The 18694-nt window shown below is 50.1% G+C and overlaps 9 protein-coding genes across 9 annotated transcripts; 5 read left to right on the top strand and 4 right to left on the bottom strand.

The window, feature by feature from the left end:
- Positions 1-320: 320 nt before the first annotated feature.
- On the top strand, positions 321-854 carry N7496_012187 (uncharacterized protein; the record flags this gene model as incomplete). The annotated part of the gene is made up of 2 exons (XM_056705100.1): positions 321-605; positions 669-854. 2 exons carry the CDS (start codon positions 321-323, stop codon positions 852-854), a joined length of 471 nt encoding a protein of 156 aa, XP_056548998.1.
- Positions 855-1734: 880 nt separating this feature from the next.
- Positions 1735-3604, top strand: N7496_012186 (uncharacterized protein; the record flags this gene model as incomplete). Its single annotated transcript, XM_056705099.1, has 6 exons — positions 1735-2073; positions 2128-2174; positions 2229-2282; positions 2338-2945; positions 3077-3381; positions 3434-3604. The coding sequence occupies 6 exons, from the start codon at positions 1735-1737 to the stop codon at positions 3602-3604; spliced, it is 1524 nt and encodes a 507-aa protein (XP_056548997.1).
- A 776-nt stretch (positions 3605-4380) lies between these two features.
- On the bottom strand, positions 4381-6226 carry N7496_012185 (uncharacterized protein; the record flags this gene model as incomplete). Its single annotated transcript, XM_056705098.1, has 2 exons — positions 4381-5730; positions 5828-6226. 2 exons carry the CDS (start codon positions 6224-6226, stop codon positions 4381-4383), a joined length of 1749 nt encoding a protein of 582 aa, XP_056548996.1.
- Positions 6227-6600: 374 nt separating this feature from the next.
- On the top strand, positions 6601-8991 carry N7496_012184 (uncharacterized protein; the record flags this gene model as incomplete). Its single annotated transcript, XM_056705097.1, has 4 exons — positions 6601-7010; positions 7069-8145; positions 8383-8578; positions 8647-8991. The coding sequence occupies 4 exons, from the start codon at positions 6601-6603 to the stop codon at positions 8989-8991; spliced, it is 2028 nt and encodes a 675-aa protein (XP_056548995.1).
- Positions 8992-9424: 433 nt separating this feature from the next.
- N7496_012183 (Zn(II)2Cys6 transcription factor) lies at positions 9425-10866 on the bottom strand (the record flags this gene model as incomplete). Its single annotated transcript, XM_056705096.1, has 2 exons — positions 9425-10750; positions 10810-10866. 2 exons carry the CDS (start codon positions 10864-10866, stop codon positions 9425-9427), a joined length of 1383 nt encoding a protein of 460 aa, XP_056548994.1.
- A 1914-nt stretch (positions 10867-12780) lies between these two features.
- Positions 12781-13263, top strand: N7496_012182 (DUF3176 domain-containing protein; the record flags this gene model as incomplete). Its single annotated transcript, XM_056705095.1, has 1 exon — positions 12781-13263. The coding sequence occupies one exon, from the start codon at positions 12781-12783 to the stop codon at positions 13261-13263; it is 483 nt and encodes a 160-aa protein (XP_056548993.1).
- A 401-nt stretch (positions 13264-13664) lies between these two features.
- Positions 13665-13850, bottom strand: N7496_012181 (uncharacterized protein; the record flags this gene model as incomplete). The annotated part of the gene is made up of 1 exon (XM_056705094.1): positions 13665-13850. The coding sequence occupies one exon, from the start codon at positions 13848-13850 to the stop codon at positions 13665-13667; it is 186 nt and encodes a 61-aa protein (XP_056548992.1).
- Positions 13851-14650: 800 nt separating this feature from the next.
- On the top strand, positions 14651-16435 carry N7496_012180 (sugar porter family MFS transporter; the record flags this gene model as incomplete). Its single annotated transcript, XM_056705093.1, has 4 exons — positions 14651-14756; positions 14858-15433; positions 15497-15999; positions 16070-16435. The coding sequence occupies 4 exons, from the start codon at positions 14651-14653 to the stop codon at positions 16433-16435; spliced, it is 1551 nt and encodes a 516-aa protein (XP_056548991.1).
- A 409-nt stretch (positions 16436-16844) lies between these two features.
- Positions 16845-18161, bottom strand: N7496_012179 (C-3 sterol dehydrogenase/C-4 decarboxylase; the record flags this gene model as incomplete). Its single annotated transcript, XM_056705092.1, has 2 exons — positions 16845-17507; positions 17586-18161. 2 exons carry the CDS (start codon positions 18159-18161, stop codon positions 16845-16847), a joined length of 1239 nt encoding a protein of 412 aa, XP_056548990.1.
- Positions 18162-18694: the final 533 nt, after the last annotated feature.

The following is an 18694-nucleotide window of genomic DNA, read 5'->3' as shown; positions in this document are numbered from 1 at the left end:
ATGACTTCCAATTAGGCAAGCACAAGCTGGGAGGTTCTAGCTGATATTTTCGTGAAGCGGACTTGTCCAAGCAAACTTCGAACGCCGTCCATCGAGCTGATCTGGTGCAGCTGTTCGTATAACTTTTCTTCTCTTCTTTCTTCCTCTCTACAGCCAAAGGCAGTACCTTTGACAGTCAACACTTTCACCCACTCTAATTCTCCTTTCCCTTGACACATCCTCTTACCTTCCCTACCAACAGTAGGTGTTTCCTGTTTCGAGCCCAACTGAACCCTCGTCGACCGTTCACTGACCTGTCAGCTTTCACTAAGAACCACATCATGGTTTCTCTCCCAATCAAGAAGCGCAAGAAGAACCATTTCTTCGCGCAGTACCCGGACTTCATCCATAACCCCCTCGCTAGCTTCAGTGATGATTTCAAGCGTCTCGCCCTAGAGCGAAACTGGTCGTACGGGAGCAAAACCTGGAAGCAGAAATGGGTTCTCTGCACAAAGGCCGAGTACCAGGACCTTATTGGCACCGATCTCACCAATTTCGAGAAGTGGCAGACAATCTGCTTTAAGCTCGATATCAGGGGCGTGTATTCAATCCGCCAGGCGAAGAAGGTGGGTCGTCCTCTTGATTGGTTGGAGATCATAATCTTATTTACTTTTTTATTGTGAGCACAGGCCCTATCCCAGGTTCACATCAACCTCATCGACCTCCTCGAAACTTGGGACGCCTATAGAGGCCCCAAGAAGTTCAGCAGCACTCGCGAGTTGGCTCACTACTCGGTGTCAACCAGCAAGATTTACCCCCGCGAAGCTGCCAAGGTCGACCCGGCCCTGCGAGTGCTTCTGAAGCACTTGATGTGATCCCGATGTCTTGTTTTGATGACTGTATTTGAGACGGTACAGATCCAGTCGCTACACGATATCATCGTCGTGCGCACATTCGAAGGGTGTTTGGGGGGAGCACATGGTTCTCCCTATCGCCAGGTCTAGATAGCAATGCGTCCGTCGGAATGAACAAGCTTCCTTGAGCCTTGATTGTATCGATATCAATAGACTTTGACTAGGGACTACCTTTCTTGCGAGCTCCTTTCGTGGAGCACTGCATGTGGATGCTGATTGTGTTTTTACAGGGAGCCCGCTGCCAAGCGTTTTTCGGGATGATGGCCATCACGCAACTATCGCCATCCCTCTCACGAGGACGTTTTTCCTCTTCGCGGCGGTCCCGAGGAATAGACTTTAGCGGCGCAAAGACGAGGGCTCATGGGGAACGCCGCCAACCCGAGGCGCTCGTTTCTGAAACCTACTCAGATGAAGCCATGCCGCTATGGGGAAGGTGCAAGCAAGCGATAACGAGTCGCCAATCAGCGAGCTTCGGATCTCTCAAGCTTTTAGCGGGGTCCCACTTACACGCTTATTGAAGGTTAGTTAACTTTCTGGTTGACCATGTGGCTGACGAGTGAACAGGATGACATCGCTCGCTAAGTGGGCAGACAATTCCTACCAGTACCAATGAGGAATGCTACCGAATACTAACCTTGATTGCGACGAATGAGGCGTATGGGATGGGAAATGGCACGCGGGCTGTCAGACGAGTGCGAAAATGTCCGTCGGTTTGCCGTGATTATTTATCTTGTTTGCTTTTTCTGCTGAAGTTTTTTTTTGCTTTTTTCCCCGTTCTCCTATATCTATACCTGGATCTCCCTCGTCCTTTGACTATTATACCCCATCATAACCGACAATCATGGCGGATATGAGCACCAGCGAAGTCGCCGAAGGCAGTCAGCTACGCCAGCGCCATCATGAAGGTCGCAAAATCGAAATTGTTGGCCCAGATGGCCAGCACAGAAAAGTCGCGGTCGCCGACCTGACCCAGGACGACTCCGAACTGGCCACCAGGTTTGGCTATAACCCGGTCTTCAAGAGAGAATTTGGATACTTGTCGACCTTCTCGTTCGCGGTCAGCATTAGTGGTCTTTTTGCGACTGTCATGACCACCATGTCATACCCATTGCTCGCCGGTGGTAGTAGTGCGGTTGTGTGGTGTTGGTTCGTCTCTGGATTTGGCTGCATGTGCATTGCAGTAAGTATAGCCGAGAAAATGAGCTTGAAACAAAATAACTGATAGAAGCTCTAGTGCTCCGTTGCCGAACTGGTCTCTGCTTATCCTACCTCTGGAGGACTGTAAGTCTTGCGCGTTATCATCCAACAGGAATTCAGGATCTAACATACTCCTAGATACTTCACTATCTCTCGCCTCGCTCCCAATAGCTGGGTCCCCTCCATCAGCTGGTACAATCGTTCTCATAATTGGTCTTGGGCTTTCACGGTACTAATTTTGGCACAGGGTTACTGGTTGGCTCAACCTTCTCGGCCAGGTGGCTGGCGTTGCGTCCTCCGAGTATGGAGCCGCCCAGATGCTCCTCGCGGCCGTCTCCATGAGCCGGGACTTCAACTACGAAATCACAACCAACACTACCGTCGGGGTGATGGCGGCGCTTACCGTCATTACTGGTGTAGTCAACTCTCTTTCCACTTACTGGATGGAGAAGATGACCAAGACCTATGTCATTTTCCACATCTGTGTTCTGGTCGCTTGCTCGATCGCTCTTCTGGTCATGACAAAGGACAAGCACGATGCCAAATACGTCTTCACCGAAGTCAAGTCTGAGAGTGGCTGGACACCTCTTGGCTTCAGTTGGCTATTTGGCTTCTTGTCTGTCAGCTGGACTATGACCGACTACGATGCGACTGCTCACATTACTGAGGAGATTAACAACCCCGAGCTCAAGGCTCCCTGGGCTATTTCTTCTGCTATGCTGTTCACCTATGTTGCTGGTTTCCTGTTCAACATTGTGCTCTGCTTCTGTATGGGCGACCCTGACGAAATTCTCGTGTCGCCTATGGCTCAGCCTGTTGCTCAGATCTTCTACAACAGCCTCGGCAAGGGCGGTGGTATGTTCTTCACTATTGCGGGTCTAATTATCATCAAGTTCGTGACTTTCACTGCCATGCAGGCCCTCGGCCGCACTGTCTTTGCCTTCTCCCGCGATCGTCTGATGCCTTTCTCCAACGTCTGGATTAAGATTGCCCCTTGGACTGGAACCCCCTCTACGCTGTGTGGATGTCCGTCTTCTTCTGCATTGCCATCAACTTGATTGGTCTTGGATCTTACACTGCCATTGCTGGTGTGTTCACGGTCTGTGCTATTGCCCTGGACTGGAGCTACTGCATCCCCATTCTGTGCAAGCTCTTCTTTGGCAAATTCCAACCCGGTCCCTGGCATATGGGTCCCTTCAGCACCATCGTCAACATTTGGGCTTGCCTCTGGACCTTGTTCGTCAGCGTCATTTTTGTTCTCCCCACTGCTATGCCGGTCACTGCGGAAGGCGTACGTATCAATCTTCTCTCTGTCTATTTCTGGTATGCTAATTTGATTACAGATGAACTACGCCTGTGTCTACCTCGTGGCCGTTCTGCTGTTTGCCATGATTTACTGGTACATTCGTGGCCGTGCAGTCTACACTGGCCCCGTCACCGAGGCCATTTCGGATGACATCTCTGAGAGCGAGATCGTGGAGTCCGAAAAGACTGCCAAAGGCCCCGCCGCGTAATCATGCCACTAACAGCCACACTTCTCTCCCATCGCGACAATCACCATAATTCCAATCTACCGCGCTATCCAGCTCACGCCAGCAATCACCCAGTGCAACAACTTCACTCGCCACGTTATTGCCCTTCTCCGTTTCACAGCCCGGAAATCATCCCTGTATTCGCCAACTTCCAATACTTATGCAACCACTTTGTCGACCTAATCCACCACCCATGCGACATCACACCGTCACAGCATCAGCTCACCACCCTCTCTGGTAATCGGTAACTTCGCCAATCAGCCCCGAGAACAACAACACCCTAAGCGACAATCTCCTAGCACCAAAGTATAATGGACCCATGCGACACGATTTTGGAACGAGTAGCGGTGTATATTCTAGGGGTAATTCAAGCGTTTATTGTATGTGTCACTCGTGCTTGTACATAGCTGACCACACAGATGGACCTTACTTGACTCTATCTGATTGCAAATACCTTGTGCATTATTTACGCACATAATATCTTCAACAAGAACTATCCTTAGCCGCGTCGCTATGATTTAAAATTAAATGCGACATCCCAATTTTTGGCCCAACGCGACCTGACGACACTCGATATGCCATATCTTTCGAATGCCCTGGATCAACTTCCCGCAATGCAGTGCCCAAAAACGACTGCAAAACATATCTGGAAAGCCCCTGAATTGGCGGGAAACGACTTATCTCGATGCCCACCGCCCTTTAACTAGTAGTACGTCTTCGGGTCAAATTCATCAGACTTGTCGACAAAAGCCCATCCCTCAATACCTCTGCCACCAATCCTCAAAACTCCTCAAGTTCTCCATCAACGGCACGATGATCAAGTCGAATACCTTTTCCTGCATGGCTTCGTTCTCCAAATTCGTATCCTGACTGCCGTGCCAAAACAGACACTGCTCCACGATCCTTGCATATTCCGGCCCACTGCGTTCCATTACGGATGGTAGAACGCGAGCCGCAGTCTTGAGGTTTGTGACTACTTCTTGGGGGTCTTCATCTGCAGGGGTTCTCAGCGTCTCAAGTGTTTGGCATAGTGACAGCTCTACCAGAACCAGACCTAGTGGGAAGAGTATCTGGCTTCGGATGAGTGCGGCTTTCATGGCGTCAGTCTGGCTGTTGAAGTCTTCAACATTGCTTTCTACATTCCACGGAATGCAGGGGCTACCAAGACCGGTCGAGGGCTCGTAGGTGAACATGATATCTCGGGCTCTCCAGTGTTCTCGGAGCCAGCTTCCGTGGAACTGAAGGACACTACATGCCAGGTTCGCTGCCAATCGCAAGCGGTCTCGCTGGCTGAACAGAATCCCGTCACTGCTCTGACTGGCTGAGAAGGTAACCGAAGCCGTGATAAGATCTGCAAGTGACTTTGATTCTAGGTACCCCGCAACTTGTCGCACGTAGTAGATATTATGTCGGTGACTCTCATCTGAAACCCATCCCAGGGCCGCCTGAGAAATCTTTTCGGTCTTTGTATCTGACAGTATCTGGCAAATATCTGTGATTGGTGGCGGGACATTGGTTTCGTTGGCATTCTTCGTGACCAATTCATGGCTTTTTAATGCCAAGTCGGAGGAGAACTGAACCCGCGTTCTGGTTTTAGTCTGCTCCAAGCTCATTGATTTGGTATGATCCACTAATTGACAGACATATCGCACTCCCATGCTAGAGGTTGTCATGTCGGTCTCAGTCTCAATCTCATGACCGTGCTCCCAGAAAGAGGATTTCATAACCTCATTAGAAGCTAAGATCATGCGGAATCTGGGGTTCCCACGACCTTCCACCAACGGGTCAAGAGTATCTAGCGATGGGCCATTGAGCACAAAGTGGACAGCATGCTGATTTTTGCAGGGGCATCTCCAGCATTTACCCCTTATGATTGCTTTGTGTAGACTAGAAGCAGATCGTCGGGACTTCCGGTAGCGCGTCAGCGTGTGGTTTGATAGTCTCCGTTTTCGGGCTGTTTCTCGATACTCGGACTGTTCGACCAGTGTTTTGAGTAATGTGTTGGCGGTGTTGATTCGGTTGAGTAGATCAGCGTAGATACTCTTTGAGAAGATGTCCCGGAATTTCTTAACTTCTCTTTCAATATTCGATGAGTTGTTCCAGCATTTCTACAAGTTCCAGTGTTCATGATCAGCGCTCATTTGACACGCTAGCGGCAAATTAAGCCTCGTATCAGAAATAATAGGCCGATCAATATCAACGTACCTCTGCGGTTGCAGGCATCTTCTTGTCCCAACCCAACTTCTGCGACAACTCTTCCAGTAGAGCATACATCTCCGTCATGGTCCTTTCAAACGGGATATAGTTTCTCTCCATTTTCGCTTTTAATTTTGACTGCAAAGTGGGTTCCTTCCAAAAAGTCCCCGAGGGATCGTTGATCAGATCCTCCACTTCATTTTGGTATCCAACGACTCCATCAAGGGATCGCTCAAGAGTGTTAACAAAGATCGCCTGCTGTGTCCCAAGACTGGACAGGTAGCCGTCCAGCTCCCTGCGGTATCGCTTAGCGCGAAACCCCTTGAGTGTCTCGAGACCTTGCACATAATTGTCAAGTTGGTTGAGAAGGAGAGGGAGGACCGCAAGCACAAGTCCTGTGGCTTCCATTTGAGGCGTTCTTCAAGTTCTCCTTTGATGAGCCAGAGGGAGAGTACAATGTCATCCTTCCTCTTTGCTACGCAGAAGATGAGCCTCAGCTAGTATCAGTCACGCTTCTACCCCGCAGCACCCCTGTCATTTTATCTCGTACCTCAAAATGCCCACCAGGCGACTGCCCAATGATCACAAAATTATCATGCTGAATTCACCATCATTGTCCTGTCTGAGAATTCTGAGTTTCTAGTCTGTATGCCAGTAGATCTAAACTCACGCTCTCGGACTATAAAACTCCCATTCAAGCGTGGCCTTACTGAGTTCGTTTCCACAGCTCAGCGCGAAAGCCCCGCCATCGCCTTATCTTTCCACCTACAAAGATTCGCAATATGAGCACAATATCGTCTGTTGCCATATCTTGCCTTACGAAACTCAAAGCCATTGCTTCCTCCGATGATTTGCAAATATACAGTGCTGAGATCCCGCACGCACTTTGGCAAGATGAGCTGGGTCGTCTACGGGTCTGGGCAGCTAATATAGGTGCTCACCAGACTGGTCAGGCCTCTCTAGATCATCGCCTTCGAGACGCATCTCATATCAAAGAACAAACCCTCCGAGTTCTTCGGAGGTTGCAAAGGTTGTTACAGGATCTTCGGGACGGGCTTCACCCGGGAAGTGGATCCGAGGATATGTCAGATTCGGGGGATGAACACGGTGGAACATCAGAGGTGCAGATGATCTACCAAGAGGTTCATGATACGATCGGTAATCTCTTTCAACTATCGATGATCATTCGGAAGTAGGTCACCTTGGCCGGTCGTGAGAACGCTGAATGTAATACTGATATTCCCGAATAGACCCGCTCAGCACGATCGACTTCGGGGAACAAAGCGGTCCGATGCTGCTGGCTTCGAGCCATTCGATATGCAACACGTGTTGAACAAGTATCCTCAAGCAGAACCTAGTGTTCTAGAACGACTTGGGTTAGCCATTTCTCAGCGGAGAGCTATTCTTCGGTACCGCGAGCGACATCACCTCAAATTAGGGAAAGGCCTGGAACGAGCGATCGAAGACCGATCGGACGCAGTGTCCACGAAAATGTCAGATACAGTCGCAACAAATTTTGTTGAACAGCCTCCAACCCATGTCGGGTTTGATTCTCAATCACTCGTCTCTCAAACTTCATATGCACAGACGCTGCTGAACGGAGAGGAAGGGATGGTGCTGCCTCCGCTGCCTGCTGAATCTGAAGATGGAACTCCCTTTGAGTGTCCATACTGTTTCGTTATAATCAGCATCTCGGGCGATAATCAATGGGCCCGCCATGTCTTCGATGATCTCATGCCATACATCTGTGTGTTTCCCGATTGCTCAACACCATATCGACTGTATGAGAGTCGGCGCGAATGGTTTTTCCATCTGCAAAACCAGCATTCTGTGCCCATCGATTCCGGAGGCCAGCTTAACTGCCCTCTTTGCTCGTCGTCAGTCACAACTGGGAAGCCATTCGAAAAACACGTTGCCAGGCACTTGGAGGAACTCGCTCTATTTGCTCTACCGCGCTCTCAGCCACAAGTTAACCCCAATTTATCAGATGAAGAATTCATCGGAGACAATAGGGCTCGCGCGGACTCTGATTCCAATCATGGCTCATTATATCGAGTTCGGGAGTATACAAATGAGCAGTCCCCATTGACTGAAGAAACTCTTCGGGCGAGTGACACTCAAGAAGAGGATGGTGACCTATTCGACATGGGCTACGAAGGAGACACAAATTCCTACGAAGACGACGAAGATAAGAAAGACCTGTCTTTGGACCAATCGAATGATAGTGGCCAACCGCTACCCAAGACAAGAAGATTTCTCCCGCGATCCGAGACAAGAAAACTTTTCTCGCTACCTAATAAAAGAGTTCTCAAAGTGCGCAAGGTATGGTGCGTCGTACAATTTGCGGTTTATTGTACAAACTGCAAACCAGCCAGTCTCATTGAGAAAGGTACCCGCCTATTGGCCGGGGTGGAAGAACGAGTTGACCAAGGCAAATATTCAATATCCAGCTTCCACATTCAACATTCAGCATGTGGGCAGTGGATTGAGATTCAGTCAGATCAGCATGTTCCAAGCACCAGTCTGATTGAGTTCGGCGATGGTAGGTATGAATTGATAAATAGGATTTCTGTAGAATCACCCAGCCGAGGATTTGAGAATGAGGCGTCTCAACTACCAGACCTGGATAACGGTTGGGTGGTGTCATTAGGCCGTCCAGAATCGTCTACACGAAAGGTGAAGCGCACAAGGCCTATCGAATTTACAGACCCGATGGGGAGGCATTTTGAGTTCCCTCTTGAGCACTGCTCCACCTGGGAGGTATGAGCTGCGTTCTCCCTAAAACAGACCAGACCCATACTGACATGTCTTTGAATCTCTCAATGAAGGGGCTAGAAGAAGTCATCCGAACGAGTCTTTGCCATGCCCCTGACATGCTGGCACAATTCGAAGCCGGGAAGTATGACATTATCAATGAAGCCGGCTCTGTGGTCTTCCCCGGTAGATGGAAGGAGATTGTTGAGCCTGGCATACGCATCACAATGCGTATCTGGCCTTCTCGACAATATGCAATCGAATCACGACTTGAAGAGGGGAAACCGTATCAACTTTCAGAAGATCCTCTGACTATCAATTCCTTTTTGGAAAGAGCTAGATATTCGAGACTAGCCGATACCCGCTTTGGGGTGAGTGATTGGACAGCCGCCATTCCAGATATGGAAGATGAAGGATGACCAAGCTCCGTATCCGGGTGGAGCAGACGCCTGTAACATATGGCCAGAATTGGGAAACAAACAACAACGAGATGGCCTAAATACGATACGAAGCGTGGAAGAGTCCCTTCAACGACCAATCAATGTGAATCCCCTTTTAGAGCTGGCCTTCCCAAAGCTTTTCCCTGGCAGCCTGGGCTTGGGTGCTTTAGAAACCTAGCTGACTCTCACTATGCCCCATCCGTGGGACTTGATGTGGTTCATAAATTGTAATGGCTACTTATTGACTTGAATAACCTATAATTACTGTTCATCTGACTCAAACCGTGCAGGCCCCCTGGACTTTCATTTCATTTTCAGGGTAGAAAGTCAGGTACCGTGCCATTACCAAAGTCAACTCATCGCTGGGTATACGGTGGAAGAAGGTAGGTTCAGGACACAGCTCTCAGAACGCTCAGAGCGTGTCTATTGGCATACCCATCGACATGGAGAGTTGGTCAGGCCAGGTATATGGAGTCTCACATTCTGTCGCTCTAGGAAGTTGAAGGTGTCTCCTTCCACTAGTGAGGTTCAAGCCTGGGGGATAGTCGAGATTTTCCCATCGGGCTTCTTTCTGTTGATTGTTTGGATCAAACATTTCAATCCGACGTGGATCATTAGACCGCAACTTAACGAGCAATTGCTGCAGTATTTGTATAGCTGAAGTTATTCCCTGTAGAGAGAACTCCGCTAGCGCTTCGCGAACCTGAAAAGGAATAGGACCAAAGAATTCTCGTGTCTGTATGGTTGTAGGCCACCGACTAGCATTTAAGCCAGCAATAAGTTCGGAGTAATGTTCGAGGAGTACTCCCTGACAATGTGATACTGAAGTCATCAGATCCTCTCTTTCACAGTCAGTCGTGTCCGCAGATGCGATCAGGGCCCTTGCTGATGCAAGAAAGCCTGGACAGCGAGCTATTTCATGAAAGGAATATTCGATCAACTCTCCGAGTCGAGAAAATTTGCCTCGCCGTCTTTCCTCGTTGATCATGTCGGGAATTATTGATCTCCATTCCTCACCCTCTAGGAAGCACTTCTCGCCACGGGTCAGCGCTTCATACACAAGAAACCCCCGGAATGATAAGAGAAGCGTCCGACCAAGACCGTCAGCATGAGCCTGGGGCCCACGTATCTGATAAAGATTCGAGATACCCCGTGAATGTAACATCCATGACTCTTGTCCAGTTGAAGATGTCAGTTCATATACTCCGAGAAGAATCGCAGCACCAAGAGTATTATCTGCGGTCGCCAAAGCCGGATTTCTCAAGGTACGTGCTAAGTGGTTCAATGCCTGGCCGTACATCTCCCGACTAGCGAGGCCCAGTCGGTCATCCCCGAGTGAGCGACCGATATGAAGAGCACCAAGGCTACGTAGACACAAATCCAGTGCCTTTCCAGCCGTATCCCTGTAGTTATGAACTACATCAAACCAATTCGTACCAACACGGGTGCTGTAGCCGTAGAACAGGCCTAGAAAATTGGCCTCCACGAAACCACAGAATGCTTCACGGTACTGTTCAGCTATGGCCACACTGGCTAAGCTTGGCGCCACTGCTCCATCGATGGATGACCCACCAGCAAACACGTGTGGGTGCTGATCAGGAGTTGATTCGATTCCTGCTTTGTAGCTTCCAACGGCGCGAGGATTCGTATAGAAGTTGATTTTCAGGTCCCTAGTGTACCCGGGGCATGATGAACCTTTCTTCTCACACCGGTCGCACCCTGGGCGTCTTTCATCGCACTATACATTCACATCAATCGTCGGGTAATTGGTTTGTGTATCGTACGAAACGTATTTACCTTGATTCGTCTTCGGACGCAGGCTAGACAGCCTTTACTGCGCGGTACACCCACCATTACAGGTCAAAACGAGTGTAGATATATAATAGCGAAACACGAACCACGAATTTGGTTTCAGCCTCGTGTAAGATAAGGCTTAATCCTGGATAGTCGAATGCGTGGGGAAAAGGGGGTTGAGGCGGCTACAAAGCAGAAACAAAACTCATTGCACTATTCTCGGGCCCATGCATGCTAAACCTCTTGGCGGGCGGGGTATGCCCCCAAGCACCAAATAATGTCTAGCGACTCTGTGTAGTCAATTTGATAGCAATTGAAGACTCCTACTGTACCATTGTTTTGGAGGGCCTTTGATTGCACGCATTGAGAATGATGGTGGGCTTTGACCCTGAGGCGGCCTCTAAAATAATGTGAGTAGGAATCCACATCAGAACAAGTCCAATCGCTTGAGACTCCAATATCATACTTGGCTATACCTACTAAGGTCACCTGATATCCTTTAATATTAGCTTAAGTTGGGCTAATTTAAGTTAAATCTTCTCGCATAGTGTTCAATCTAAAATCATTTTATATTTAGGCGATTTCGATGCCTATAAGGAGGCCCTTTAGAAAGAGATTGGGGAAGAAAGGGGTAGTAGGACTGCCCTTCTCCTCTGGTTCCTTTCTTCATGATTGTTGTAAACAGCATGTTGGCCTAGTATATTTGAATCAATTCTGCCTCAGCGCCTCACAATATCGATGGCATGATGAACCTAAATACTGCTTTTGTCCGTGGTAGGCCCCCTTGAACTTCTACGATTTGAAAGAGGGACCTGCCCTCGGCCACGTCACCATATGACTCTACAACGCTCGCGTTCATTAAGGTGACCGTAGTCCACTAACATCACACCAGTGTATATGCCAACCCCTCTGATCTGAAACTTCCTGCCTGCTTCAGCTTCTGCGCACTCTTCCCAACATCCTTATCCCTATGAACCGTCTACCTTCTCTATAGTGCTAGATGTAAAGAGGAAATTCATGCTAATCGCGCTTTGTTATAGATATTAACTAATATCTAGTCTAACACGATGAATTACGTCATCTTGTTCGGAATCTTGCGACATTAGCTTCTTACGCTCAGCACACTGAGGCGGTGCATCTAAGCACTTCGGTAGATGGCGATCCCAACCTAAGTGTCTTCCCTCTAGACTCAGCACATTCCTTGCAATGCGCAGTAGTTAGCCTGGTTCTCGCTTGAACTGTGTTCCCACATGGAACATCTGCAAGCCCTGCATATACGAGGTGTTAGAGCTCTCGGGGCCGATTTCTTCCCCCCGGGCATCTGCATTCTTGGCTGCCTGTCCCTCTCGGGGTTCAGCGTCCTGATTGGAGGGTAGGATCCAAAAGACACGCTTCCGGGACCCCTTTCTCAGCTGGGTGGGGGATTTCCGGTGGTGCTCAAATGTAGTGATCAACCCCCTGGAAGTGCGCGCTGCGTCTGTATATTAGTCGTATTATTGTCTCATGCCAAGAGCAAGGCTGACAGTGGAGCCGTAGGGGAGGCTGTGATTCCCAGGAGTGGAGTGGAACCCTAATGATACATACCTTTGCTAAGAGCAACTTATACTAACAAAATTTGAGATCCTGGAGATCATGGGGATCTCTACTGCTGGCTCGGATTCAACTTAATGCAACTAGTGCAAAAAGAAAGGCAAACCACTCGTGAATAATCAGCGTTGATTAGTCGTCGATCCGAGGGATGTGCAGCCCTTGCTTCTTGCTTCAGGGTCCCGAGGAGGCTCAGGTTTCTGAGGCGTTGGGCACTAATCCGTATAGAAGACATCGTTTTCCGTGTCCTGATCCTCTTCACTTTGGCTAAGATGAACCCTCTCCGATAGGTCTACAGCATATAACCAAACGGAAAGCATGCCCGCCTCACCTATCTCAAGACTACCTTCACGTCAATATTTCATCCACAAAGACCATGACCCCAACATGAATGCACATTTGCTGAGCGCACCCTCTGTGGAGCGGACAGCGGAGCCGGGCCAGCAGCGATTAGTGTCATCTGACTCGATCGAGAAAATTGGAGAGAAACTAAAGACAAGACGATCGATCGGGACATGGATTTCAGATTGGTTTGTCTGGGAAATGTTTGCCATCTTCGTGTCAACTAGCCTGGTGGTCGCCATCTTTATTATTTTGGCCCGATTCGATAACCAGCCTCAGCCTACCTGGAAATACGTATCGCTGAACTCGCTCATTTCCTGGTTGAGCACCCTTTCGAAAACATGCATTTTATTCGCCGTCAGCGAGACCTTGGGCCAATTGAAATGGGTGTGGTTCGCCAACAAGCCACGGCCGATACCGGATCTTCGCACTTTTGATGCGGCCAGTCGAGGTTATTATGGCAGTGCAGAGCTGATATGGCGTCACTATAGGAGCATGTTCCACGGATGTTCATTTACCTACGGATAATAGAAGAACAATATAGTTATGCTGAGGCCGTTATACGGGTGTACAAGTCTCCGTGACTACGCCAATATAGACAACATCGCTGTTAGCTATGGATTTGGGTACGGCATCGCTCAACGCCGCGCTGCGGGTGATTCGATGATATTTGACGAGCCGGGCTCGAACTGGTCTATCCCTCTTTATTCTTGCGCAACTGGCGTGAAAGCCACAATTAAGTGTGTGTCCTTCGAATTCAATGGGACTAATGATTTGAACGGATTGAAGGGTATCGGAATCAGAGTAAAACATACCCCGATCGCCTTTCCATGCCACTGTGGGGAGTTGAGAACGCTAGCATGCTGCTTAACGATGTCCAGCCGCTCCGGGGGCTGGTCTCTCCAAAGTCTGCCGGTCAACTGGGGCTATCAACCGTCCGCCAGGAACACCTGTGGCCACCGGATATCGCTCGGGTGGGTATGAAGATCCATATTTCGGCCATCACGTCGCCTTTTGAACCCTAACGCCACGTTGCCGCCATGTGGCTGACCAGTGCCGACATGCGACAGGGTCCCAGGTGCAACGGTACCCTGTGGCGCGTATGCACAGGGCATCAAGGTCGGGTGCCGGCTATTGCGCAATTCTGGAAGCAATTGAGAACATGCCTAGACATCAGCTGCACCACTTATAGTCATCACTCCGCGGAGAATATGGCCCAACTTGTTCCTACCAGAGGAGTTATGGCAGGAGTTAATAAGGTTGACGTGATGGACGCGAGGCAGGAAGAACCGGGGCGATCGAGCCGACTGGCCGAGACCCGATAGCCGATAGGATTTGTTCGATGCAGACTAGAATAGTAAGCCCCTCGAAGAGGTATCCTTTTTTAATAATTGCGGAGACTGATTTCCTGTCGAGTCTGGGGTGGGGCTTGGTAAATGCGGAGAAGCTGCGGCTCCACATTTGCGACCGGTGGATATTGAGGTTGATGCTATTAGAGACATGAGAATAGCTGTAATCAAGGGCAAGATGTGTAGATAGAATAAAAGTATTGCATTTTTAGAGGCGTAAATAAGAATAATATGACATGACTCGTACTAGAGACCCTGATTGCAATAATTAAACCTGACTGGTCGTTACTATGGCTTAGTCCCCCATTGCGTGCTATGGCGAAATCAGCGGGCGCCGCTTGCGTGCTGGACATCTGCCCAGAAACAGCCGACCCGAGTTGGTTAAAGTTAACTAGTCAAGTTTAGCTACTTCAAGATCGCGTTGCACGAAGATTCATAAGCTGATCTTTTTGCCCCGAGTCTCGCATCTGAAATCTCGGTAATTCTCTTTTCTTCCTCTCTATCTATCTGGTCGAGTTCCCGTACGCTCCCAGCTGGCTGTGCGACGGATTCTCTTTCATTTCATCATGGCACGCCTTAACGGGACACGACTCGGTGCTTTCCGTGCATACTTTTTCGGTTTCTTTGTCTGTACGGCTGGTTTCTTGTTTGGTTATGACACGGGCATTGTCGGTGAGTTCTCATCTCCATCATTGTGTATAGCTCGAGTAGCTCGGCCGTCTTGAGTATTAGCTAGTTCAGTCCAGTTACTAACTCATCACCCATTCCTACAGGTGGAATTCTTACATTCCAATCCTACAAGGATGACTTCAGATACACCGACAAGACCACCGTGAGCGCCGTCATGGTCAGCTTGCAGAATGTCGGCGCCTTCCTCGCCGCACTATTCATCTTCCCCATCTCCGAGCGCTACGGCCGCAAAAAGACCGTCCAGGTCGCCATGTCTATTTTCTGCGTCGGTGTCATCTTGCAAGTTGTGCCGTCGCATTCCCTGGTGTGCTTCTATATTGGCCGTTTCGTCTCGGGTCTGGGTCTTGGTGGAGGTACAGCCGTTGTGCCGTCGTATAACGCGGAGATGGCACCCAAGGAGATTCGTGGTATGCTGGGATCTGGTGTCCAGTGGCTCTTTGCGCTTGGTGTTATGATTAGTTACTGGATTGATTATGCGGTTCAGCAGACTTTGCCCGTCTCCTCAAAGCAGTGGCAGATCCCAGTCGGTCTGCAGCTGGTCCCGGCGACTGTCCTGGCTCTTGGTTTATTCACTCAGCCTGAGAGTGTGCGTTGGCTGGCCAAGAAGGAGCGTTACGAAGAGGCATGGCAGAGTCTGACTTGGATGCGTGCTAGTGAGGGTAAGCATATCTTCTGTTTCTATAGAATCTGGACTGTCGTGCTAATTCTGTGATTCACTTCAGGCCCTGAGGTTAGAGCCGAGTTCAACGAAATCCGCACTGGCCTGATCGAAGAGCTCCGTGCCACCGATGGCCTCAAGAAGCGTGAGCTCCTCGAGCCTGCGAACCGCTACCGTCTAGCCCTCGCCGTATTCATCTTCTGTGGCCAGCAGTGCACAGGCATGACCGCGCTCGCCTACTTCGGCCCGCAATTCTTCAAGCTCCTAGTCGGCAACGACAGCAGCCGAAATTTGCTAATTACTGGTCTCTTCGGTGCCGAGAAGTTTGTCACTGTCGGTACCTACATCCTCTTCTTCTCCGAGAGGTGGGGACGGAAACCTACGCTTTGGATCTCAGCGCTGCTTATGTCGGTGTGCTTCGTCATTGTCACGGTGGTCAATAATACTACGCCGAAGCCCCAGCAGGAGGTTACTTCTGCGGGTATTGCGACGGTGGCGATGATCTTCCTTACCAATTCGATCTACCAGTTTAGCTGGGGACCGTTGCCGTGGCCCTATACCACCGAGGTACGTCTTTCTGCATATCACATCCCACCCCATTTATCCAGTACATATACAACTAACACTGTACTCGCAGATCTTCCCCTCCCGCATCCGAGAAGTCGGCACCTCCGTCGCCGTCGCCACACAATGGCTCTTCAACTTCCTCTTCTCCCTCGTAACCCCCTACATGCAAGACTCCTGGGGAAGCTACACCTTCCTCTTCTACGCAGCACTAGACGTGATCATGGCCATTATCGTCTGGTTCTTCGTGAAGGAAACCAAGGGTAAAAGTCTGGAGGAGATGGAGACGATTTTCAATAGCAAGGCTGCGTTTGATGTCGAGGTTGCGAGGCATGAGGGCCAGGAACTTCCGGCGGATAATGTTTCTGCGTTGGATGTTCATCATAAGGGGGATGGGAGTGCGAAGGGGTCTGATTCGTCGGACAAAGATGCTAGTTGAGGGGTCTTTTTAATGTGTTTTTAGTGTTTTGGTTGGATTTTTATGATACCTGCTCCCGATGGGGCTTATGATGGTGTGATTTTGGGCTGCATTTGCTATTGAGATAGGCTGAATGGCATTATCTGCCCGACTCTTTATGATCGAGAGTTCGTGCTTGACCAATTATGTTTCACTATGCATGTAAATTCGAACCACCGTGAATAGGGCTTTAAATAATAATGATGATGATGATGTGACCAACCCCTCCTGAGAGTTTTTCGAAACGGAATAAGGTTGAGCAATGGCATAAGTAAATAAAGAGGCAATAAATTCAATATACGGCGTATCAATGACATTGCCCAAGGATCTTGATACCTGGGATATTATTACAGTATAGACAATACTTTTCCTCATCACTCCCCAGCTCGACTTACAGCGCCTTCTTACCCTCCGTCTGGCGCTGCGACTCAACCACGTAACCGACAGCGCGGGCAATACCCTCGTCCACGGGAACGATAGGCAGATACGCGAGACGGTACTTCGCCTTCTCAATGGAGAAGTACCGTGTCATGCAGGAGTACCGCACAACACGGCGGGTCAGACGCGGCGTCTTACCGAACAGACCCAGCACGCTCTCCGCCACTCCACCGACAACCTCCAACAGGCCCTCCGGCAGTGCCCAGACCTGATCGGGCTCGACAATCCGGCCGATCAGCGCCCACATGGCGCGCGTCACATCCCAGAAGTAGACGGGCGAGTCGTTGGTGATGTTGAAGGCCTCGCCATCCACGCGCTCGTGCTCCAAGGGTCCGCCCTGGCCGGACTCGTACCGGTCGTAGGTTGCCAGCAGTCGGTGGCCGGCGAGCATGTGTGCGTAAGCGATGTTGCCGACGTAGGTAAAGTCGAAGAGGTTGTCGTTGTCGCCGAGCTGCATCTTCAGGACGGTCTGCGAGGCTTGAGAGCCGTGCTCGAGGATCTTGTATGTCACTGTCGTGTCCTTCTCACCGTAGATACCGGCAGGACGGATGGCGCAGGTCACCATGTTTGTGGGGGACTGGCGGTTGTAGTTGAGGACGATCTCTTCGGCATCAGCCTGCGGGGGACATCGATGTTAGCGATTGGTTTTGCTTAGTTTATGGTTTAGTTGATAGCGCAATGCCTTGATGCTCACCTTGGTCTCAGAGTAGTACTCCTTCTGCAGGCGACCACGGATAAGGGGCCACTCTTCGTCGACGTTCTTCAGGTCGCTCTGCGTATCGTGCACCACCGAGCTGGAGCTAGTGTAGACGAACGCCTTGCACTTGCCGCCCCAGTCGCCGTGCTCGCCACCCGCAACCTGTAGTAGCGTGCGGGTTCCCTCCACATTGACCTTGTGCAGGAGCTTCTTGTTACCGTCAAGGACAGACGGGGTCGCAGTATGGATAACCAGGTCCGGCTTGACAGCGTTGAACACCTTCATCATCGACTCGACGGAGGTAATGTCGCCATCGTAATAAGTCGCGCCGGGAAGACGGTTGTGCGTCGTGCGCAGGTCAACCACCGAGACCGTAGCCTTGTATTCGGGGTAGCGCGAGCCCAGGGTCGGGTACTCGAAGCGCGCATCGTTCTGGGGCTTTGGCAGCGCGCTGCTGGGATCCGTCTCCGAGGGGAAGTTCAGCAGGTGATCGACAATGTGCCACCCCAGGAAGCCGCAGCCACCGACCACCAGCACGTTGCCCAATTCCAGATTGCGCCGTTGGGAAGACATTGTGGAGGTAGTGTGAGATGGTGAACTAATTGATTGGGAGATTAGATGCGGTATGGGGTTGAAAAGGGGACGGGGGAGCTTCGGGGGCCAGATCAGCTGACACGTGCGATAAGATTTCCCCGTTATCAGGCCCATTCGAATTTATCCGGAGGGAAAAGACTTCCCCGTCCATGAATCGAACCCCCAACTTTGAGATTCCCTATATACTTCACCAAAATGCTCCATCGCTATCCCACGATGCCGAAGTACATACTCCCTTGGGACCACACCCGCTACACAATCCCCCTCTACAACACCATAATATCTTTAAAATATCTTATTTTAGACATAGAATAGAAGATATAGAAGAAATCTATTTATTAAATTAAAAAATAAGAAATAAAAGAAGAAATCAGCGAGCGAGGGGGATTAGCTCGCTCGCCCACTCTCCCCCCTTAGGGTGTGCCCGGCCATCCGTGGAGATATACTCGACATCGGATACCAGTCAACCGTTTTCCCCTCAATTTTCCTTCACAGGGGCACACCCTTGGCCA

The sequence above is a fragment of the Penicillium cataractarum genome, assembly GCF_028827025.1.
Source record: "Penicillium cataractarum strain IBT 29864 chromosome Unknown utg000010l, whole genome shotgun sequence".
Lineage (NCBI taxonomy): Eukaryota > Fungi > Ascomycota > Eurotiomycetes > Eurotiales > Aspergillaceae > Penicillium > Penicillium cataractarum.
Note: the sequence above shows the minus strand (reverse complement) of the source record. Positions and strands in the feature narration are given on the sequence as shown.